The 24,375-nt window shown below is 44.1% G+C and overlaps 1 protein-coding gene across 1 annotated transcript in view; it reads right to left on the bottom strand.

Moving 5' to 3' along the window:
- RSF1 (remodeling and spacing factor 1) overlaps positions 1 to 24,375 on the bottom strand; it is an 801,570-nt gene that overhangs the window by 287,828 nt on the left and 489,367 nt on the right. The window contains exon 5 of the mRNA XM_044073343.1: positions 22,146 to 22,213. Within this exon, the coding sequence (XP_043929278.1) occupies positions 22,146 to 22,213 (68 nt within the window). The remainder of the gene's footprint in view (positions 1 to 22,145; positions 22,214 to 24,375) is intronic.

The following is a 24,375-nucleotide window of genomic DNA, read 5'->3' as shown; positions in this document are numbered from 1 at the left end:
AGAATTATCCTTGGACGCTCCTCTTTGATTTTCAGTAGTAGCGTGTGCATCAAAGGAAGAGGTGGAAATGCATGTGCTGACAGGCCTTGCCAACTGAAGGATAGAGAGTCCACCTTCCATGCTAGTGGGTGGCATGTCCTTGTGCAGAATTTTTGAGCTGGTGATTGAGTGGGGATGCTAATAGGTCTATTTGTGGCATTCCCATTTCTTTGTGATGGCCTTGAAGATGTCCGGTGTAGCATCCATTCGTGAGCATCCGAGGTGGTTCTGCTTAACATGTCTGCTAGGGTGTTTTCTTTTCCCGCACAAATATTGCCTGTAACTGGATGTTGTAGCTCTGAGCCATATTCCATAGGTCCAGAGGTATTCTGCATAGGGGTATGAATGAGTGCCTCCCTGTTTGTTGATGTACCACATGACTGTGGTGTTGTCTGTCCTTATCATTAAATGGCCTTCTTTGAGGAATGGTTTGAATTTCTGGATTGCTAGTTTTACTGCCAGCATTTCTTTTGGTTTATGTGCAGGTGCAGCTGGTCTGGAGTCCACAATCCTTGTATGCACTTGTCCAACATGTGCGCCCCCCAGCCTAGGTCTGAGGCGTCCGTTGTGATGGTTTGGTTTGCTTGAAAGTTGTGGAAGGGCAAGCCTGGGTTTGACTGGCATGCTTGAGCCCACCATAGGAACTCTTGTTTCAGGCATGGGATTAGTGGGATTTTCGTTTCTAAGCTGTGCCTGTGTTGAGACCATAAATTCTTTAGGTACCACTGTAGTTTTCTCATATGCAGTCTGGCATGGGGGACCAGGATTATGTATGATGCCATGAAGCCCAAGGCCTGCAGTACTTTTCTTGCTGTTAGTTTGTGCTGCTTTGTTAATGCCAAGAAGTAAAGAGGGAGTTGTGCTTGTTTTTCTGCAGTTAGGAATGCCATTTGTTTTACTGTGTCCAATTCTGCACCCAAGAATGTTCTTGTCTGGGATGGTATCAGTCTTGACTTTATTAAATTGACTGTGTATCCCAGGGCTTGTAGTAAGCAAATGACTCTTTGTAAATCTGTTGTCAGCTTGCTTTTGTTGTCCGCTTGTAACAGGCAGTCGTCCAGGTATGGATAAATTTGGATTCCCTGTGGCCTGCAATGAGCGATTACTGATGCCAGGCATTTTGTGAATACTCTGGGCACAGTAGATAAGCCAAAGGGCAATGCTGAGAATTGATAATGCTCTGATCCTGCAAGAAATCTGAGGTATCTTCTGCAATTTGGTCGTATGGGGACGTGCAGGTATGCCTCCTTGAGATCTAGAGTTACCAGCCAACACTCCTTGCCCAGCATGGGAAGAAGTTGCTGTAGGGTCAGCATTTTGAATTTTGGTACAATGATGTATGTGTTTAAGACGGACAGGTCGAGAATAGGCCTCCAACTTTTCTCTTTTCTTGGTACTAGGAAGAGTCTGGAGTAGAATCCTTTGCCCTGTTGTGTTATTGGTACTCTTTCCACAGCTCTCATCTTTGTTAATTGAGCTATCTGCTTTAGAGCTTCTGTTTTTGATTTGGAGGTAGGTTTGGCATTCCTCTTTTACTGGTAAGGTGTGGAAGTGGAACCTGTAGCCTTGGTCTATGGTTTGCAAAATCCACTTGTCTTTGTGATATAGTGCCAATTTTTGAAAATAAGGCTAACTTTCCGCCTAAAGGTGCTGCTATTTGCTCCCTGGTAGGCGTGTCAGAGTCAAGTCACTGTGATTGTCCTGTTGCAGTGGCAGTGGTTGTGTCTGTGCCTCTCTGGTTATTGCCTTGCCACTGGCGCCCTCTATAGGCACCTCCTCTGGATTGATTTCTGCCTCTAGAGCGCCTATTCCTGCCTCTTTGAGATTTTGAGGAGTCTGGAAAGGACCAATTTTTGGCAGGCCAGTTCCTGCTAAACCTTGGGGCTGAACCTGTAAGAAATCCTTAACTGTTTGTACAGATTTTGCCTTCTCTTCCATTTTCTTCATTACTTGCTGAGCAGGTGTACCAAATAGACTGGCCTTATCCATAGGAGCATCTAACAGCTTTGCTTTTAACATGATCCGCAAAACCTGTTCCTTCAACCATGCATGCCTTCTTATCACTGTGCCAGTCATGGCTGATCTAAATGAAGCCTCCAGTGCATCATAGCCACATTTTAAAGAATGGTTACTAACCTGCTGAATGTTATTCACCATTTCTAAAACATATTTCTTATCTAAGGAGTCATCAGAGGACAGCTTCTTAGTTAACTGATCAAGCATAAACTCTTGGTATCGGATCATGTGAAACTGACAGTTTAAAGCTCTAGCTGAGAGAGTAGCAGAGGTGTAAACTTTTTTCCCCCATCTCTCAAAGGACCTGGATTCCCTTTCAGAAGGGAGAGGGTTTTTGCTGAGGTCGGCTACTGCCTTAGGCCCCTGGGATATAGTCTCAGGATCTGCAAGTGGGGCCTTGTATAGGTGGTGATGAGTGTCTGGCACCCTGTAAAATCTATCTGGTTTGGCAGGGGCTGGAGGTAAAGTATCAGGAGCAGTGCAAACATCATTAAATGCATCATCCACAACAGGCAGAACTGGAGGTATAGCTAAGGGCCTATGTTGTGGTAAGTGCAGAAAGGTCCTAAGCCTTTTCTTGAATCTGAGAAATCTTGTCCCTGCCATTGGAATTGTTCTCTCATGGCATGTAAGGTTTCCTGACAGGAAAATTCCTCTGGTGGAGAGGCAGATGGAATGGATTCTTCAGCATCGGAATCTTCATAAGTAGAAAAAGGAGCCTCTGGCTGATCTGTAATGTCTGAGTCATCCGAAGAATCATCAGAGGACACTGGCTCGGGGTGCTCTGCTCTAGGTCTCTTTTCTGGAGGCTGAGAGGCCCTGTCTGGGTGAGATTGGGATCCCCTAATTAAGGAGATTAAATCCTCTGCCAGAGTAAGCATTTGTGAACTAGAAGTGGGCCTATGTGAGGGGGTCTTAACAGGCACTGATTTAACAGTTTTGGCTGCTTTAGCCCTGGCAAAGGTCTTTATAGACATGGCTGCAGGAGGCCTAGCAGCACCACGTGCTGGGGTAGAGACATCCAAAGGGATGGTGTCTGATAATTCACTAGGAACCACAGTAGTAGGCAAAACTTCAGAGGCTGATTCAACTAAGGTAGCAGGAGCCTCAGTAGTAGTCATGGATTCGGCTGAAGATTGACCGTTTTCGGTTTCGCCGAAACCGAGACACTCATGCTTGCTTAACCGTGGTTTCGCCGAAACCGCGAAAGTGTCGGTCTTTTCTTTGCGTTTTTTAACAATTTGGGTAGTCGGAGGATCCACGGCATAATGTACGCAAAATCTGAGCCGAAAACTGTTCAGCAAACTCCGACCGACGCCTAAGCGCTCCGGTTGAAGGAAGCACAGGCTAAACAGGCTGCTACGTCGTGGTCTGGGCCTAAACAAGGTAGGCAGTAAGAGTGGAAATCTTTATGAGGTATTTGTTTCCCACAAGTTAAACAGTTATTTACTTTTTCTGACATCGGCTGAGGCAAGAAAGAGTCTCCAACGGGTACTTAGCTTTTAGAAGTCTTCGAAGTAGTATTCGGTAGTAGTAATCTCTGGATCTGACCGACCGGCACTTGCGAACAGCTTCTGCTTTGGGTGCCACGCGGCAAGAAAGACTGAGGAAAATGGCGTCGGCTGATGCCTTTATACCCGAAGACCAGCAGAGATGACGTCGGGTGAAGTGCGACATCAGCCGAAGCCGGACCCAGACTTTGGAATCCGGCCGACCGAAGGGCTGCCTGACGACAGGACAACCCATTTGTTATGACTGCAGATGCATCCTTGAAGGACATCATGACAAACATTATACTTGATAAACTGAAATATTTTACTAGCATAACAAGATATAAAGTAGATGCAAAAAAGGCTATAGTAATGAACTATACCACAATACATGACTTGGTACACAGCTACCCCTTTCAGTGGGGTCATGAGAGGACTATACATTGGGGAAATTGTCTGAAATGGGATGCAGAGTGAGCAGCAAATGAAATGTAGAAAGAAATAAGATGGACACCTAAACTGAATTATCACTTGTGACATAGGCAAACTTACATTTATATAAAAGTAACCAAACCATATTATCAAGTTCACATTTATAAACATCATATATCACATACATCATACAGTCAAAGCAACATTGCATAAATTGTTCAATTCCTGTCATCTCTAAAACCCCATTCTTCCTCGAGCATTTTTCTGCATGTACTGTTCCCACAATTTTCATTTTTTTCCTATGCAGTATACTCCTACCCTTTTCTAAAAATCCCACTTCCTGTTCTTTTACCTCTATTACTACATTCTCTACTGCGAGTACTGCTGGTTTATATTTTGATTTCTATTTCATAGCAATTAATTCTAGTGATTGCCTGAAAAAGCAAACATAACAAGGCCTTACTATGTTTAGCCAGATCAGATCCTGTACCCCAGCTTAAAAAAATAATTTCCTTAGTTACATTCATTTGATCACCCAACGTTCCTGGCAAGAGTACTCTGTACAAAATTTTAATGTCTGCCAACCTCATTACACTTTGAAAACATATGCTCTCAGGTACCTCTTTTTTCCCCATTACACCTCCATTTGACATCTACCTGAAGAAAAGTATCTGCAGTCTACTTTGGATATAAAAGTAGCAATGCAAACACTTCCAGGCAAAAATCCTAAATCTTCTAGACTTTGCTGCATATTCAAGTCATACATATGTCCTCCCACAGTTTCTTTGTGAATTGTCTATCTAATGTCTCTTCCCAATCTTTCCTGACTTCTTCTGATGGAATCCTATTACTTATCGTGCAACATTTTATGCGCCCTACTAACTGTTCTAGATTCAATTAAAAATGCAACCAGTGCAGGTCTTTCATTTAGGATTGCCCTATCCCTCTCTATTATCTGTGTTCTGATATCAATCTCTGATGGATGAGGAAAGCAATCACTAGTCTGCAGTCTAAATGTCTTCTTGGCCTTTTCCCATTCTACCATCTTTCCTTTTCTAATTATTTGTTTCCAATACATTGGTTCCTTTGCCAGCTTCCTCCAGTTCATTCCAGCCCCCTCTTGCCTATTCTCTGTACCCCTAATTGCAGTCATCTCTACTGGCAGAATCTTCCTTCTCAATTCCAGATTCAGCTTAGTTCTTAGTATGCTTTCTGATACTTTCTAATATTCTGTACAACTCCTGTTATTCTCCTCAAGGATCTGAATCCAACCCCCACCCCTCGCTTCACATCCCTTTACACACTGAATTGTAGATTTCTGCTTGTATTATGTACATGAGCCTTAACTATGTAGTTCTAAAATATCCCTTCAAGTCAGGTAATCCTAATCCTCCTTGTTCTATTGGAAGGATCATATAAAATAAAGATGTCCAGGCCACCAGTAGAAGCAAGTGACTTTTATATAAAACCACAGATGAGCACTTTCGTCTCTACACAAGACTTCTTCAGATAAAACAACACAAATGCTACACATACTTTATATAATAATCCTAATTACTGTTAATTGAAATTTAAAGCACCACACTCAAACCACACTGATATAAAATTGTATAAACAACTTGTTTCAATAGTGCCTTGAATGTGTTCAAAATTACACATTATAACCCACAGAACGCTAAAAAATAAAAAAATTATATGTAAAAAAATAAATAAATGTGTACGTAAAAATACACGTAGGTAATAAATATTGTACCCCTTGAAATGGAAATCCAATGAGTATGTGGTGTATGAATCAAACTCCGACTGCTTTGGCTGTCAGTACAGGTTTGATACTCACATACTCATTGAGGCCAGGAAAAATATTGGCCTTCAACCTCAACTGCCATTTCAATTCCATGTTCAACAAAACATTTTTCATATCACCTCCCCTATTACTATGTTCAACAACATCAATGATGCCGAATCTATAACCACTAAAAGATGGACAGGAAACTGAATGTTTGAACAAGGCACCAGTCTCCTTCCCAGTCCTGATGTCATATAAGTGCTCATATATTCTATCTTTTAAAGCTCTTTCAGTTTTTCCTATATAGAATGCTGAGCACTCCACGCATGCAGCCAACATCTTGGTGTTACAATTGCCCCTACAAAATTTAGTCCGTTGTTCAAACAAATACTGTTAACCTTGCAAATGTACGGACACTGGCTGCACCTACCACAAGAACTAGTCGCCTGTTTAGTTTTAACCTTGTTCTCCACTTTTTCAAAAATCCTTTTCTGTCTTAAAAATAAAAGTGGGTTTGATTCCTACGGCATCATATAGGTCTTTGTTGGTCTTTAACATACTCCAATTTACCTTATTTGGGTGAACAAATCAGTGAACAAATTATATTCCGTAACACAAGCCCCTTGGAAATTTTTCCGGTGTTTGGTTCCACGGCTATAATAAAAGGTTGCCCTAACAATGCTTTGTACTTCGTACCCCATCCCATGTAAACTTCTTCTAATATTTCACAGACTAATTCTATTGGATAACCCCTTTCCATAAATTTGTTACCAAAAAAATGAATTCACACAACAAATCATTGAATTCAGAGGTCATCCTAGCTATTCTCACTGCTTGCCCTTTAATGAGACTTCTTTTTTGAAATTGTGGATGGTAACTATCATAGTGCAGATAACTGTTGCACCAAGTGTCTTTACGGTAAATCTTAGATTTGAATCCGCAAGGAATCTTGGAAATAGTGATGTCAAGATAATTTATACTAACCTCACTATAAGTGTGTGTAAAAGAGAGAAAAATCAGTACTGTTATTCAAATATTGCATAAACAACTCTATACTCTCCTTGGTGCCTTCCCAAATGACAAAAATATCGTCTAGAAATCGGAGATATAACTTGATGTTATTTTGGAAAATACTGTGAAACACGTACCTATTCTCCCATTCTAACATCACTAAATTCGCATATACGGGGGTGCAAGCTGCCCCCATAGCTACCCCACTCACTTGTTGATAATACTCTCCCTGAAATCCTATATAATTGTTGTCAAGTATAAAGTACAGTTTTGTACCTACCATAAATGTAGATGTCCGATAGGTATGCATCTGCAGTCCTTACATATGGGTTGTCCTGCCTCAGGCAGCCCTTCGGTCGGCCGGATTCCAAAGTCTGGGTCCGGCTGATGTCGCCCCTTCCCTGACATCAGAGCGCCAGGGGTATAAAAGTGTCAGCCGATGCCATCTTCCTCAGTTTTTCTTGCCCCAGATGCCAGGTGCCCTCTAAGGAAGGCTAAATTTGGTAGAAATACAAAATATTGCAAACATGCACAGTAATATAAAACAAACACACCATATTAGATAACACCAGCTAGCTATAAAAGGGATAAGTACCCAAGAAGAACCACAGAGGGGAAGGAGGGAGGGTAAACCTGACTGCAGATGCATACCTATCGGACATCTACATTTATGGTAGGTACAAAACTGTACTATGTCCTTCAAGGATGCATCTGCAGTCCTTACATATGGGTAGAATACCATAGCCAAGCTGGGGGTGGTAGGCTCTAAGAAAATGATGGTGTAGCTAAAATGCCCTGCAGGACTGCCATAGCAAAGCCTGCTCTGGATCTGGAATATAAGGGTAAATTGCAATGCTTGGAAAATGTATGCACGGAGCTCCATGTAGCAGCTTCTAAAATGTCCTTGGTAGCCACCCATCTTAAGAAGGCTGTGGAAGTGGCTGTAGCTCTGGTGGAATGAGGTCTGATGTTAGCTGGCACAGCTTTTCCATGATAAGAATAGCAGAAATGAATGCAATTTCCTATCCATTTTGAAATTGTCTGTTTGGAGATTGTTTTTCCTTGAATGCCTGCAGCATATGCTACCAACAGCTGGTCAGTTTTTCTGAAATTCTTAGTTCTGCCTGTAAAGCATCAAAACCACATTGCAAAGAGTGCTTTCCCACCTGTTCAGAAACATGCACTAAATCCTGCAATTCTTTACACTCTATGCCCTCTGCCAAAGCATCCACTTTAGATCTTAGCTGAGAAAGGAGGAAATTCTGATACTTCAACATATGAAACTGGCAGTTCAAAGCTCTCATTGCTAAAGTAGAAGAGGTATACACCTTCTTACCCCATCTATCCAAAGCTCTAGCTTCCTTATCCAGAGGAACCGGATTCTTAACAACAGAGGCTCTAACACCCTTAGGCCCCTGACTAATAGTTTCTGGGTCCGCCCTAGGACTCTTATAAAGATATTTATGAGCCTCAGGCACCCTGTAATACCTGTCCGGTTTAACTGGAGCAGGAGGCACAGAATCTGGATTAAGAGAAGCTTCCGAGAAAACATCTGAAACAACATCCAAAACCGGAGGAATAGCTAAGGGTCTATGCTGTGGTAAAAACAAGAACTCCCTAAGTCTCTTCCGTGAATCAGAGTAATCCTGTCCTTCCCACTTAAAATGCTCCCTCATGGAATGCAGAGTTTCTGAAAATGAAAAATCCTCTGGAGGAGAAGCAGAAGGAGTGGAACCCTCTGCATCAGAATCAGAATAAGGAGGGAAATCTTGAATGCCCTTAGCAGAAGACTCTGAATCATCTGAGGCCTGCTCCAAACTTTCCAACTCTGGCTCCATCCTGGGCCTCTTATCAGGAGGGGGCATAGAACCTCTAATTAAAGTAATCAAATCCTCTGCCATTTTAAGCATGTGCTTTTTAGGCACAGACCCTGAAGAACCAGAACTGACACCAGAGGAAGGCAAAACAGACCTGCCCTTAGAAGGAGCCTTAGAAACAGTAACAGAAGGCCTAACCACCTTAGGCACAGAAGGGAGAATAGTAACCTGAGAGGCCCCTTCAGCCTGCCCTGCCTCCTGAGAGGCCACATCATGTAAAATCAAAGTTTCCCCCTGGGACTCAACAGAAACTTCAGCCGGATCCACCTGTTCAGCTGTAGCTTCTAAAGATCCGGCGTCCGTAACGGACGAATCATCCTGCCTAAGCTTTAAAGATTTGTCTTTGCGCTTCTTAGTAGAAGCAGGCGCGAACATCCACGGCATATTATAATTACACCTCTTGCCAAAGACTAACCTAGCGCAATCTAACCTCCGCTTTATAGTGCTTATTAAACCTAGCACAAAACCGACAACCAACTACGTCGTGTTCGGGTCTCAAACAAAGAATACAAAGCGAGTGGTAATCCCTATGTGGTATCTGTTTCCCACAAGAAATACAATTATTCACTTTTTCTGACATCCGGTAAGTAACTGAGGCAAGAAAAAACAAAAATATTCCAACGGGTACTTAGCCCAACTTGGTATCGGTCTGAAACTCCGAAAACGAAAAATTTCAGAACGCCGAACGGCACTTGCAACGCTGCTTCTGCATCGGACCATGCGGCAAAAAAGACTGAGGATATGACGTCGGTCATGCGCCTTTATACCCTGACGCTCTGATGTCAGATCTAGGCGCCCATGACCGACGTCAGCCTAATACTTTGATATTCGGGCCGACCGAGGACAGCGGACTACCCCATAAGTAAGGACTGCAGCAATGTGAGATGAAGAACATTTGTCTGTTTGGAGATTGCTTTTCCTTGAATGCCTGCAGCATATGCTACCAACAGCTGGTCAGTTTTTCTGAAATTCTTAGTTCTGTCCAAGTAGTAGCGTAACTGTCTGTGAATGTCCAGGGTATGCAGAAGTTTCTCTCCCTTGTTTTGTGGGTTTGGAAAGAAGGTAGGCAGGTGAATAGCTTGGTTCAATGAGACCCTGGATACCACCTTTGGCATGAACGAAGGATTGGATCTCAAGGAGACTCTGTCCTGATGAAAAATAAGAAATGGTTGTACTGCCATGAGTGCCTGCAATTCAGATACTCTTCTTGCTGAGGTTATGGCCAGAAGGAAGGCAGTCTTCCAAGACAGGAACTGCAGTTCTGAAGATGCTGCTGGTTCAAAGGGAGGTAAAGTCAACTTTTCCAACATGAAGTTAAGGTCCCATGTAGGCACTGGTGGTTTTCTTGGAGGATTGATGTTTTTAATTCCTCTTAGAAACTGTCTTAGGAGAGGATGAGAGAAGACAGGTGGATCAGTATTGTATTCTGCTGAAATTGCTGAAGCATGAATCTTTATGGAAGAGTAAGAAAGGCCATTATGGAGCATGTCTGCCAAGTATTCCAGGATATGTGCCATGCTCATCACTGTGGCATCTAGGCCCTTTATGTGCTCCAAGTGTGGAATCTTTTCCATTTTGCTGAATATGTCTTTCTCGTGGAAGGTCTGCGAGCTTCCATGATGATATCCCTCACTCTCTTGGAAAGCTTTTCCTGGTGAGGAGTCAAGGTATTCTCCAGGCTGTCAGCTGCAGGGTTTTCAGGCTGGAGTGCAGAGTTTTGTAATTGTGCTGTGTCAGAAGGAGTGTCCATAGTGGTAGAGGCCACGGTTTTGTGTGTGACAGGCTCCGTAACAGTGGGTACCAGTGCTGCCTTGGCCAGTCTGGGGCTATTAGAATTACTTTTGGCTGCTCTGTCTTGATTTTCAGTAAGACCTTGGTCATTAGTGGGAGTGGTGGAAATGCATACACTGTTAGAGTATTCCAACTGAAAGAGAGGGCGTCCACTTTCCATGCTTGTGGGTGGTATGTCCTTGTGCAGAATTTCTTCAGCTGATGATTGTGGTGGGAGGCAAAGAGATCTATGTCCGGCCTCCCCCATGAATGTGTTATCTGAAAGAAGATGTCTGGGTGCAGCATCCATTCGTGTGGGTCCATGGAATTTCTGCTTAGGCTGTCCGCCATTATATTGTCTTTTCCTGGCACAAACTGGGATTGCAACTCTATATTGAGTTTTAGGGAAAATTCCCACAGATTCATTGCTAGTCTGCAAAGAGGGTAGGAATGGGTACCTCCTTGCTTGTTGATGTACCACATAACTGTGGTATTGTCTGTCCTTATTAGCAGGTGGCCCTGATGTAGAAAGAGCTTGAAGGCCTCGATTGCATGAATCACTGCCAGCATTTCCTTTTGATTTATGTGCATGCGCAATTCTTTCTGAGACCACAGACCTTGGATGCATCTGTCCTCCATATGTGCTCCCCATCCATGGTCTGAAGCGTCCGAGGTAATGGTTTGGCTGGTTACTGGTTTGCTGAAGGGCAGGCCCCTGTTTGACTGGCTTGCTTGGGCCCACCACAGGAATTCCTTTTGAAGGCATGGAATGAGTGGTATCAAAGCTTCTAGGCTGTGATTGTGCTGAGACTATAAACTCCTTAGGTACCATTGTAGTTTCCTCATATGCAGCCTTGCTTGTGGAATCAGAAGAATGCAGGATGCCATGTAACCCAGGGCCTGCAGGATTTTCCTTGCAGTCATCTGAGTTTGTTTTGTTAGATTTTTGAAGTAATCCGGTAGTTGCCTTTGTTTTTCTTCTGTGAGAAAAGCCATTTGGGTGGTTGTATCTAGTTCCACACCCAGAAAAGTTATTCTTTGGGAAGGCACAAGTCTTGACTTGAGAATGTTGACTGTGTATCCCCGTAGTAGGCGGATGGCATAATTCAAATGTTTTTCCAAGGTTTGTTGGCTGTCTGCTTGTATAAGGCAATCGTCCAGATACGGGTATATTTGAATCCCCTGAAGTCTGCAGTGTGCGATTACTGATGCCAGGCATTTCGTGAATACTCTGGGCGCAGTAGATAAGCCAAAGGGCAATGCTGAGAATTGACAATGCTCTGAACCTGCAATAAATCTGAGGTGTCTTCTGCAACTTTGTCTGATAGGGACATGCAGGTATGCCTCCTTGAGGTCTAGAGTTACCAGCCAAGACCCCTTGCCCAGCATGGGAAGGAGTTGCTGTAGGGTCAGCATTTTGAATTTTGGCACAATGAGATAAGTATTCAGTGCGGACAAATCGAGAATAGGCCTCCATTGTTTTTCTTTTCTTGGGACAAGGAATAGTCTGGAATAAAATCCTTGACCTTGTTCTGCGAGAGGAACCTTTTCTATAGCTTTCATTTGCAATAGGTTGGCAATTTGTTTCAAAGCCTCTGCCCTCTGATTTGGTGGCAGGTTTGGCATTCCCTTTCTTTCTAGTAATGTATGGAAATGGAACCTGTATCCTTTGTCTATTATTTGCAGTGTCCATTTGTCCCTTGTAATACTGTGCCAATTTCTTGAGAATAAAGACAGCTTTCCACCCAAAGGTGCTTCTAATTGAGCCCTGGTCGGCGGGGTCAAGGTGAAGTAATTGAGTCTGTCCTTGTGCAGCAGTTGTTGGGCCTGCACTACCTCTCTGGTTAGGAGGCTGCCATTGACGTCCTCTGTAGGAGCCTCTAGTTTGCCCTCTACCTCTGGCACGCCTGTTCTTGCCCCTTTGAAATCTCTCTTCTGGAAAGGACCAATTCTTAGAAGGCCAATTTCTGCTGAATCTTGGTGGTTGCACCTGGAGGAAATCTTTGACTGTTTGTACAGATTTTGCCTTTTCCTCAAATTTCTTTAAGACCTCTTGAGCAGTGGAGCCAAATAACTTTTGCTTTTCCAGTGGAGCATCCAGAAGCTTAGCCTTAACATGATCTGGCAGAGATTGTTCCTTCAGCCAGGCATGTCTACGTATAACTGCACCTGTCATTGCTGACCTACATGAAGCTTCCAATGCATCATAACCACACTGCAAGAAATGGTTGCTAACCTGTTGTGAATTATGCACCAGATCCTGAAGTGACTTACGATCTAGGAGTTCAGGCGAAGACAGTTTTTTCTGCAATTCATCTAACAAATACTCTTGGTACTGTATCATATGAAATTGACAATTTAAAGCCCTCATAGACAGAGTGGAAGTGTACACTTTTTTACCCCATCTCTCTAAAGCCCTGGACTCCCTTTCAGAGGGGAGTGGATTTTTAGTAGTGACAGCTGCAACCCCTTTAGGGCCCTGAGAAATAGTTTCTGGGTCAGCAGAGTGGGCCTTGTAAAGGAAATGATGCGAGTCCGGGACCCTGTAGTACCTATTGGGTTTAACAGGAGCCGGAGGAAGGGTGTCAGGGGTAGTGCTAGACTCAGAATACACATCATCAATGACACCTAAAACAGGAGGAATAGCCAAAGGTCTATGCTGAGGTAAATGAAGAAAAGTCCTTAATCTCTTCCTGGAATCAGAGAATTCCTGGCCCTGCCATTGGAAATGCTCTCTCATGGAGTGAAGGGTCTCCCCAAAGGACAGCTCTTCAGGAGGGGATGCAGAGGGAATAGATTCTTCTGCATCAGAATCCTCGTAGGCCGTGAAGGCCTCCTCCTCCTGGTAGTCTAAAAGAGCAGAGCCATCAGAGGCCTCATCAGAGGACTGAGGTTCAGCAGACTCAACCCTGGGCCTTTTGTCTAGTGGGGGTTGAGAGCCCCTGTCCGGATGAGGCTGAGAGCCCCTAATTAAGGAAATAAGGTCCTCAGCCAAACTTAGTATCTGAGAACCTGTAGAGGATCCCTGAGAAATAGACTTGGGAGGCAGAGTTTTTTGTTGCTTAGCAGCTTTAGCCCTAGTGAAAGCTTTTATGGACATGGATGCAGGGGGCCTGGCTGCCCCATGTGCTGGTATAGTTTTGTCTAGGGGAATGGTGTCGGTAGGTTCCTGAACACCAGTTTCCGAAGGCAACTGTATAACCGACTCAGAAAAGGCCTCCGGGACCGAGGCTGTCGGTTGAGCGGTTTCTACGGACGGTAGTACCAAGGACTCTGTTTCAGCCAAGACCGAAACACTCGCGGCAGGCCTAGGAGCGGTTTCAGCCGAAACCACGGGCCGCGTGTGTCGGTCCTTGTCCTTTTGTTTCTTGGTTAAATGAGAAGTCGGAGTCTCCGACGGCATTTTATAAGAAAAACTAGCCCCAAAAAATTCCTCTGCAAACTCCGACCGACGCCTAAGAGTGCGTCGATTAAAGGAGGCACAGGCAGTACAGGCCGAGACATCGTGGTCTGGGCCTAGGCAGGGGAAGCAGTAGGAATGGAAATCCTTACGAGGTATTTGTTTCCCACAAGACAAGCAATTATTAACTTTAAGCGTTTGATCTGACATCGGCTGAGGCAAGAAAGAGTCCCCAACGGGGTACTTAGCTTTTGAAGTCTTCGGTAGCTGAAGTTACAGGAGCTGGCCGACCGGCACTTGCGAACTGCTTCTGCTTCGGGGACCACGCGGCAAGAAAGACTGAGGAAGATGGCGTCGGCTGACCCTTTTATACCCCTGGCGCTCTGACGTCAGGGAAGGGGCGACATCAGCAGACGCCGGACCCAGACTTTGGAATCCAGCCGACCGAAGGGCTGCCTGAGGCAGGACAACCCATATGTAAGGACTGCAGATGCATCCTTGAAGGACATCTTCCATGAGCTCCAGTATCAAGGAAATATGGTCCTTAGAAAAAGAAGAATATTTGTTGACCCTATCACTGAAGAATTCATGCCCCTCACAACGTGGGATACATGTGAACAAATCCCTAACATCTATAGTGATAAAACTGCAGTGTTCTGTCCACAGGTCATTAGTCAATTTACTAAGGAATTCCCAGGAATCTTTAATCAAATGTTCAGTTTTAACTATAATGTCTTTCATAAAATGGTCCCCATATACAGCTAAGGGATGGGTCTTAGAATTTCTAGCTGACACAATGGGCCTGAAAGGAGGTTCTATTATAGATTTGTGAACTTTGGGAACCCCAAAAAAATTTGAAATGACGGGATGAAGTTGTCTCATTTTCCACTAAATATTTTTCTAACAGAGAATTAATTCTTCTGTATGCAATATTTATTTTGTTAATAGAAACAGAAGAATAAGTGTTTGTATCTAACAAAATACTAGTTAATGCATGGTTATATTCTTCCTTACCATATAAAACCACCCCTCCCACCCTTATCCGGCTTCATGATGTGAAAGTCTCCCTGTGCCTGCAAATCCTGTAATAATTTTTGTTCACCTTCACTGAGGTTATGATATCCCATATTCCTTCTATTCTTCTTATATGCTTCATAAATTTCTTCCGTAACTGTTTTTTCAATCATCATAAGGGCCGGGTGGAGGGGTGGGTTGAAGGTACTAGATCTAACCAAACCCTTATAAACAGTGTTGTTATCTTCCACAGCCTTTTTACATACCATATTTAGATTTAGTTTTCTGAGGTATAGCTTGAAGTCTACAAAAAGGTTGGCTAACTCCCCATAGTTCGACTTACCAAACTTAAATCCCTTGGAGAAAAGACTGAAGTATTGCTTTCCTAAAATACAAGTCGTATAGTTAAATATCTTGAATCCTCTGTATTCTGGGACAATACCGTCAGTGTTTTCCACTACTACTATTTCCCCTTCTTCCCCACCTTCTTCCATCCGTATTTGGTCCCATAATAACTGGTTGGGTGGTCCGGGTATAGAATTGATGGTAGGATACACAATATTTTTGTTAAAAAACAGAAAAAATTTATGAGACAAACAACAATACCATATAGGTAAAATGTACCCAGGTCCTTTCAACAGTTTTAAACAACAAAAAACAAAAAAAAGGTCAAAAAGAATATTCTTAACTACCAGCAAGGTCCTACTGGTCTATTAGAGGAGCAAATAGTATATACTCATGATGAGGGGGGTAATATGTTTGAAGGAACTACAAACAGACCTCTTGATGAATTGGATTCATTTTCGGAATCCCAAGATAATTTTTTAGGACCCAGGAGGTCGGAACGGATGGCCAACAAAGCCAGGTACCCTTCGGACCCAGATCCTACCTAAAGAACTATCAAGGAGCGTCTTGTCTTCAGATTTAAATCTTATGAATCATTGTGGCATAGTAGAAAAACAACGACTACACAATGTCAGAAGCTAAAGCTAAAGAAAAAATTACTGGAAAATGCACATTAACACTAGTCTTGTATTTGTATCAAATTTGTGAGTGAGCATCACTGTAAAACAAACTTATTAACCACAGTCTTGGACTATTTTCAACATTAATCATGAATAATTGGTTCACAGCTATGTGATGGAACTATGGCTGTCTGCCCCAATCTCTCTGGTTCTTCATTGTTTAACACTTGGAATGTAACAGCACCTGCCCTGGACCACCTTGGGCAAATACATATGGATGGGCAGTAGGTGGTCAGTGCTGAGGACTGCAGTCTTACAAGACTTTAAGAATTAAAATGATGGGCTGAAGTGGATGCACGAGGAGAAAAGGTATACCTATTAAGCAAAATTCTTCATATCAGACAATTCTTATGGGCAGAAAAACAATATGAATGTGGAGAACATAAAAAAAGGATTGCAAGCTACAACTGCAGGTGTCAGAATCTTGAACTCTGCAGGAATCTGAAAAAGATCAGCATGACTCAGAATTTGAAGTCTCTGTTTGCATTAGGAGGTGTAATCAAGTCAAGGTTGCTGCACCTCAGGAAAAAGTACAGTTTTGTACCTACCATAAATGTAGATGTCCGAACTGGATAGCATCTGCAGTCATAACAAGTGGGTTGTCCTGTCGTCAGGCAGCCCTGCAGTCGGCCGGATTCCAAAGTCCGGGTCCGGCTTCGGCTGATGTCGCACTCCACCCGACGTCATCTCTGCTGGTCTTCGGGTATAAAAGCATCAGCCGACGCCATTTTCCTCAGTGTTTCTTGCCCCAGATGCCAGTAGCCCTCTTGCAGGGTAAAATTTGGATAGATGCCAATGTTTCCAAATAGATAGAGGTAAACACAACAATAAGCATATATGTACATATATACAAACAAATACACCATAAAGACTCCCCAACAGCTAGCTATTAGGAGGGTAAACACCCTAGGAGTACCACAGAGGGGAAGGAGGGAGGGTAATCCTGACTGCAGATGCTATCCAGTTCGGACATCTACATTTATGGTAGGTACAAAACTGTACTACGTCCTTCATGGATGCATCTGCAGTCATAACAAGTGGGTAGAATACCATAGCCAACTGGGGGAGGAGGATAAAGGTAGATTATGGTGTGTTTAAGATCCCTTGCAGTACAGCAGTGGCAAACCCTGCTCGGGATCTGGAATAAAGAGGCAAATTATAATGCTTGGCAAATGTATGCACGGAGGTCCAAGTAGCCGCCTCAATAATGTCTTTGGTTGCCACTCCTCGTAAGAAGGCTGTGGTAGTGGCTGTTGCCCTTGTAGAAAGAGGTCTTATGTTCTGTGGGATTGGTTTTCCATGGAAGGAGTAACAGTATCGTATGCAATTTCCTATCCATTTGGAGATTGTCTGTTTGGAAATAGCTTTTCCTTCCCTTCCAGTTGCATAGGCTACAAAAAGTTGGTCAGTCTTTCTGCTATTTTTTGTTCTGTCCAAGTAGTAGCGTAGCTGTCTATGTACATCCAAGGTATGCAGTATTCTTTCCCCTCTGTTTTGTGGGTTGGGAAAGAAGGAAGGTAGGTGGATTGCCTGGTTTAAAGATACTCTGGATACCACCTTAGGCATAAATGTAGGATTAGTCCTCAAGGACACTCTATCTTGGTGGAAGATTAGGAAGGGTTGCACTGCCATTAAGGCCTGTAGTTCTGAAACCCTCCTTGCTGAAGTAATTGCCAGTAGGAAAGCAGTTTTCCATGACAGGTGTTGTAGGTCTGCTGTTGCTGCTGGTTCAAAGGGTGCTAGTGTCAACTTTTCTAGCACAAAGTTTAAGTCCCAAGCTGGTAATGGTGGATTCCTGGGAGGTTTTACATTCTTGATTCCTCTGAGGAACTGCCTGAGCAAAGGGTGTGAAAAACAGGAGGATCAAAGCTGTATTCTGCTGAAATAGCTGATGCATGTATCTTGATGGAGGAGTAGGACAGGCCTGAATGAAGAAGTTCGGCCAGATACTCCAGAATGTTAGGCATATCTATGTTTGACACATCTTTTCCTCTTTCGGTACTCCAAATGACAAACCTTTTCCATTTTCCAGCATAGTTCTTTCTTGTTGAAGGTCTGCGTGCTTCAAGAATAATGTCTTTAACTCTTTGGGAAAGTTCTGGATTAGCTGCTGCTATGTGATGTTCCATGCAGTCAGTTGCAGCGTTTTTAGGTTTGGATGTATGATGCTGTAGTTGTTCTGAGTTAACATCAAAGGCATCAGGGGTATTGGCCACATGTTGTTCCGAGACATGCTCTTCAGTAGTGGATACCAGTGTTGTCTTGGCCAGTTTGGGGCTATCAGGATTATCCTTGGACGTTCTTCCTTGATCTTTAGTAGTACCTTGTGTATCAGAGGAAGAGGAGGAAATGCATATGCTGTTAGGCCTTTCCAGTTGAAGGAGAGTGAGTCCACTTTCCATGCTAGTGGGTGGAATGTCCTCGTGCAGAATTTTTCGAGCTGGTGATTGAGAGGTGATGCGAATAGGTCTATCTGTGGCATTCCCCATTTCTTTGAGATGGTCTTGAAGATGTCCGGGTTCAGCTTCCATTCGTGGGCATCCGAAGTGGTTCTGCTTAGTATGTCTGCTAGAGTATTGTCTTTCCCAGGTACAAATATTGCCTGTAACTGAATGTTGTAGCTGAGTGCCAGGGTCCACAGCTCCAAGGTCATTCTGCATAGGGGGTATGAATGAGTGCCTCCCTGTTTGTTGATGTACCACATGACTGTGGTGTTGTCTGTCCTTATCATCAACTGGCCCTCTTTGAGGAAAGGTTTGAACTTTTGGATTGCCAGTTTTACTGCCAGCATTTCTTTTAGATTGATGTGCAGGTGAATTTGATCCTGTGTCCACAATCCTTGCACGCATTTGTCCAGCATGTGGGCCCCCCATCCTAGATCTGAAGCGCCTGTTGTGATGGTCTGGCTTGGTTGACATCTGCGGAAGGGCAGGCCTGGGTTTGACTGGCATGCCTGAGCCCACCATAGGAACTCCTGTTTTAAGCATGGAATTAGTGGGATTTCTGTTTCTAGACTGTGTCTGTGTTGGGACCATAAATTCTTTAGGTACCACTGTAGTTTCCTCATATGTAGTCTGGCAAATGGGACCAAGATTATGCATGATGCCATGAAGCCCAAGGCCTGTAGAAATTTTCTTGCTGTTAACTTGTTCAGTTTTGTTAGTGCCAAGAAGTAAAGAGGAAGTTCTTTTGTTTTTCTGTAGTCAGGAATGCCATTTGTTGTACTGTGTCCAATTCCGCCAAGAATGTCCTTGTTTGGGATGGTATCAGCCTTGACTTTTGTAAATTGACTGTGTATCCCAGTCCTTGTAGCAAGTAAATGACCCTTTGTAAATCTGTTGTCAGCTTGCTTTTGTTGTCCCCTTGTAGCAGGCAGTCGTCCAGGTATGGGTAAATTTGAATCCCCTGTAGTCTGCAATGGGCGATTACTGATGCCAGGCATTTTGTGAATACTCTGGGCAGTAGATAAGCCAAAGGGCAATGCTGAGAATTGAAAGTGCTCTGATCCTGCAAGAAATCTGAGGTATCTTCTGCAGATTGGTCGAATTGGGACGTGCAGGTATGCCTCCTTGAGATCTAGAGTTACCAGCCAAGACTCCTTGCCCAGCATGGGAAGAAGTTGCTGTAGGGTCAGCATTTTGAATTTTGGGACAATGATGTATGTATTTAAGGTGGACAGGTCGAGAATTGGTCTCCAACTTTTTCCTTTCTTGGAACTAGGAATAGTCTGGAGTAGAACCCCTTTCCTTGTTCTGCTGTTGGCACTCTTTCCACAGCTCTCATGTTTGCTAACTCCATTATCTGGCGTAGAGCCTCTGTTTTTTGATGTGGAGGTAGATTTGGCATTCCTCTTTTGACTGGTAAAGTGTGGAAGTGAAACCGTAACCTTGATCTATGGTTTGTAAAATCCACTTGTCTTTTGTTATGTAGTGCCAGTTCTTTGAGAATAAGGTTAACTTTCCGCCTAGAGGAGCTGCTATTTGTTCCCTGGTAGGCGGATTTAGGATTAAGTCACTGTGGCTGTGCTGATGTAGTGGCAGTGGCTGTGTCTGTGCCTCTGTTGTTACCTTGCCACTGTCGTCCTCTGTAGGCACCTCCTCTGGATTGGGTTCTGCCTCTGAACGCCTATTCCTGCCCCTTTGAAATTTTGCAGAGTCAGGAAAGGACCAATTTTGGCAGGCCAGTTCCTGCTAAACCTTGGGGTTGGACTTGCAGGAAATCTTTAACAGTTTGAACAGATTTTGCCTTTTCTTCCATTTTCTTCATAACCTGCTGGGCAGGTGTACCAAACAAACTTGTCTTGTCCATAGGAGCATCTAGCAACTTAGCTTTAACATGATCCGGTAAAGCTTGTTCCTTTAGCCATGCATGTCTTCTTATCACTGTGCCTGTCATGGCTGATCTAAATGAAGCCTCCAGTGCATCATAGCCACATTTTAAGGAATGGTTGCTAACCTGTTGTATGTTATTTACCATCTCTAATACATATTTCTTATCAAGAGATTCATCAGTAGTTAGCTTTTAGTTAACTGATCAAGCATAAACTCTTGGTATTGTATCATGTGAAACTGACAGTTTAAAGCTCTAGCTGAGAGAGTAGCTGAAGTGTAGACCTTTTACCCCATCTGTCTAGTGACCTTGCTTCCCTTTCAGAAGGAATAGGGTTTTAGCTGTGGTTGCGGCTACTGCCTTGGGACCCTGGGATATAGTTTCTGGGTCTGCAAGAGGAGCCTTGTAAAGGTGGTGATGAGTATCTGGCACCCTGTAAAATCTGTCTGGTTTGGCAGGGGCTGGGGTAAAGAATCTGGAGCGGAGCAAACATCATTGAAAGCATCATCCACCACAGAGAGAACAGGAGGTATAGCTAAGGGCCTGTGCTGTGGTAGGTGCAGAAAAGTCCTAAGTCTTTTTCTGGAGTCTGAAAAATCCTGTTGCTGCCATTGGAACTGTTCTCGCATGGCATGCAGGGTTTCTCCAAAGGAGAATTCTTCTGGTGGGGAAGCAGCTGGAATGGATTCTTCAGCATCAGAATCTTCGAAATTGGAAAAGGGAGCCTCAGGCTGGTCAGTTATGTCTGATTCATGAGCAGAATCATCAGAAGACACTGGCTCAGGGGGCTCTGCCCTAGGTCTCTTCCTGAGAGGCCCTGTCTGGGTGAGATTGAGATCCTCTAATTAAAGAAATTAAATCTTCTGCCAAAGAAAGCATTTGAGAACTAGAAGAGGGCCTGGATGAGGGGGGTTTAACAGGCACTGATTTAGTAGTCTTGGCTGCTTTAGCCCTGGCGAAGGCCTTAATGGACATGGCTGCTGGAGGCCTAGCAGCACCACGTGCTGGGGTAGAGACATCCAAGGGATGGTATCTGATAAGTCAGTCACCGTAGTGGGTAAAATTTCTGAGGTCGATTCAAGAATTGTAGCAGGGGCCTCAGTTGTAAGAATAGGTTCAGCTGTACTTTGAGCAGTTTTCTCGGTTTCGGCCGAAACCGAGACACTCATGTTTGCTTTGCCGTGGTTTCGCCGAAACCGGACCGCGAGTGTCGGTCTTTATCTTTGCGTTTTTTGGGGGTAGTCGGAGAATCCGACGACATAATGTACGCAAAATCAGTACCGAAAAACTGTTCTGCAAACTCCGACCGACGCCTAAGCGTTCGTCGGTTGAAAGAGGCACAGGCCGAACAGGCTGCTACGTCGTGGGCTGGGCCTAAACAAGGCAGACAGTAAGAGTGGAAATCTTTATGAGGTATTTGTTTCCCACAGGTTAAACAATTGTTAACTTTTTCTGACATCGGCTGAGGCAAGAAAGAGTCCCCAACGGGGTACTTAGCTTTAGAAGTCTTCGAAGTAGTATTCGGTAGAAGTAATCTCTGGATCCGACCGACCGGCACTTGCGAACAGCTTCTGCTTCGGGCGCCACGCGGCAAGAAAGACTGAGGAAAATGGCGTCGGCTGATGCTTTTATACCCGAAGACCAGCAGAGATGACGTCGGGTGGAGTGCGACATCAGCCGAAGCCGGACCCGGACTTTGGAATCCGGCCGACTGCAGGGCTGCCTGACGACAGGACAACCCACTTGTTATGACTGCAGATGCATCCATGAAGGACATCAGCACATTTCCCCCTACAGAAGTGACGTTTAAAAATGCACTTTTGAACTCAATGAAAGTTGCAGAAGTGTAAATTAGTAGCAAAAGGATACCACTTTACCAATTCTAAAACAACACGTCTCTAGCTGACTTGAGGGACTGTTTCTATTCTAATTAAAATATTAGAACAATTCACTTACCTCCTCCATCAGCCTCTCTTACATCTTCCTCAATGGCTTCATCAATAGCTTCATCAAAATCATCAAATCTAAAAAAGGACATAGGCAAAGTGAAAAGCTTACTTCTGGTGCAAAATGTAAGTATACAACACAAAGCATCATATAGGTAACCACTTAACTAAATATGCATAAGAAGAATTAGTCCAAAATGACAAAAATACACCAAACCGAGAGACATTGCCAACATCCTAGCTGACAGGTTCAGCGCAACCCCCCCCCCCCACGAAAAGGGCAAATATCTATCCCAGCAGAGTGCTGCCCCCCTGACATCTCAGATGCTCAGGTAAGAGCTGCCCTCTCCAAAGCAAAAATCACAGCATCAATGGGACCAGACGGTGTCCCGGGCTGCGTCCTACATGAACTCCAAGAAGAGCTAAATCCAAACATAAAACTACTGTTCAATCTCAGCCTTACTACAGGATATGTACCCAAAGAGTGGCGTACAGCAACAGTGATCCCTCTCCACAAAGGTGGTGTCTCAACGGATCCTGGAAACTATCGCCCCATAAGCCTGACTAGCTTGGTCTGCAAAGCTATGGAAAGGATCATCATGGACCTCATAAATAAAGATACTGGGGACCTATAGACACTGGATCCTACCCAGTTCGGCTTTGTTAAGGGCAGATCCTGCCTCTTAAACCTGGTTGATTTCTTTGAAACAGTCACCAAGGCCATTGACGAGGGGAAGGTGGTCCACACAGCCTACCTGGACCTCGCAAAAGCCTTCGATACAATACCCCACTTGGGCATTATAGATAAGCTCACCAGCTTAAATATAAACCCCTATGTCACTAGATGGGTTGCAAACTGGCTCAAGGACAGAACCCACATGGTTAGAATTGCTGGAGCCATGTCAGACTCCAAACCAGTTACAAGTGGCGCCCCACAAGGCTCAGTCCTGGGACCTCTCTTGTTCGGTATATATTTCTCTGAGGTACAGGCCAACACGGAAGGACTGTGGCTGACCAAGTTCGCAGATGACTGCAAACTGGGCGCCATAATCGACTCTCCAGCTGACACAAGCATCCTCCAAAAGGACCTCATAGAAACAGACAACTGGTGCCAGAGCCATGGCCTCAAGCTAAACGCCAAAAAGTGTATAGTCATCCCCTTTGGCAAAAACAAAGTGCCCACAAATTACCACATAGGTGGTAATCCATTAAGTACAGAAGAAGTAATTAGGGACCTGGGGACCCAAGTTGATAGCAATCTCTCATTTGACAACCACGTGGCCAAAGTGGTTAGAAAAACATTTTATATAGCCCACCTAATCATGAAGGGATTCACATCTAGATCAGAGGAGGTCATTGTGCCTCTTTGCTCATCCCTCATCAGGCCCATAATTGAGTACAATGCCCCTTTTGGGATGTACCTTACCAGACACCTGCAGCAACTGGAAAGACCCCAAAAGTACCTCACCAAGAGGATCAAAGGGCTCAAAAGATGCCATATGCTGCCCAGTTAAAGAAACTCCAGCTCTACTCAGTGGCATACCGCCTGCTCAGAGGCGATCTGTGCCTGACGTATAAAGCCATGTCCAACCCGGAATTAATGGACATGCTGCACCTCAGAAAATCCAAATCCCATCGAGCTACGCGCTCGAGAGACTTGAACCTCAGCACTGAAATAAATAGGACATGCTGGAGGGACAGATTCATAACCCAGAGGCTCCCTTCACTCTGGAATAAAATCCCAGTCCGTGTTAGGCAGAGTCCCTCATTGACTCTCTTCAAGAGGAATCTTGATGAGTGGATGGGAGATCGTAGGTTTACCCCGGGTATCACTTCTGTGTCACTGTTAGACAGAGGCACAGTATACTAACCTCGAAAAAGGGCATAGCAAAATTAATTTAAAATGGGTGGCGAAAGCCAAAGACACTCTGGCTAGGCTTATAAATGCCCCAGGGCAGATAGCCTAGTATGAACCTATGATGTGCAAGAATTCAGTAGAAAAGGTTACTAAAAAACCTTAACACACTTCTGCATCAGGTAAAGCTCAAGTAATGTACCATAACTGTATGTCTGAATGATCACTATTGCAGTAGCTTAGCTATCTGGATTACATCCTGCACGGGATATATACCCGCTCTGAGAGCCTGGAAATCAGTAGAAATGGTGAAAAGATAAAGGAACATTCATGTCCAAGGAAATGCAAATGTAAGTTTCCCAGGCTGTTTGCAAGTAATCCTGGA

Source organism: Protopterus annectens, chromosome 5.part1, assembly GCF_019279795.1.
Source record: "Protopterus annectens isolate FY-2018-M chromosome 5.part1, PAN1.0, whole genome shotgun sequence".
Lineage (NCBI taxonomy): Eukaryota > Metazoa > Chordata > Ceratodontiformes > Protopteridae > Protopterus > Protopterus annectens.
The sequence above is the reverse complement of the archived record's forward strand: the minus strand, read 5'-3'. Positions and strand labels throughout refer to the sequence as shown.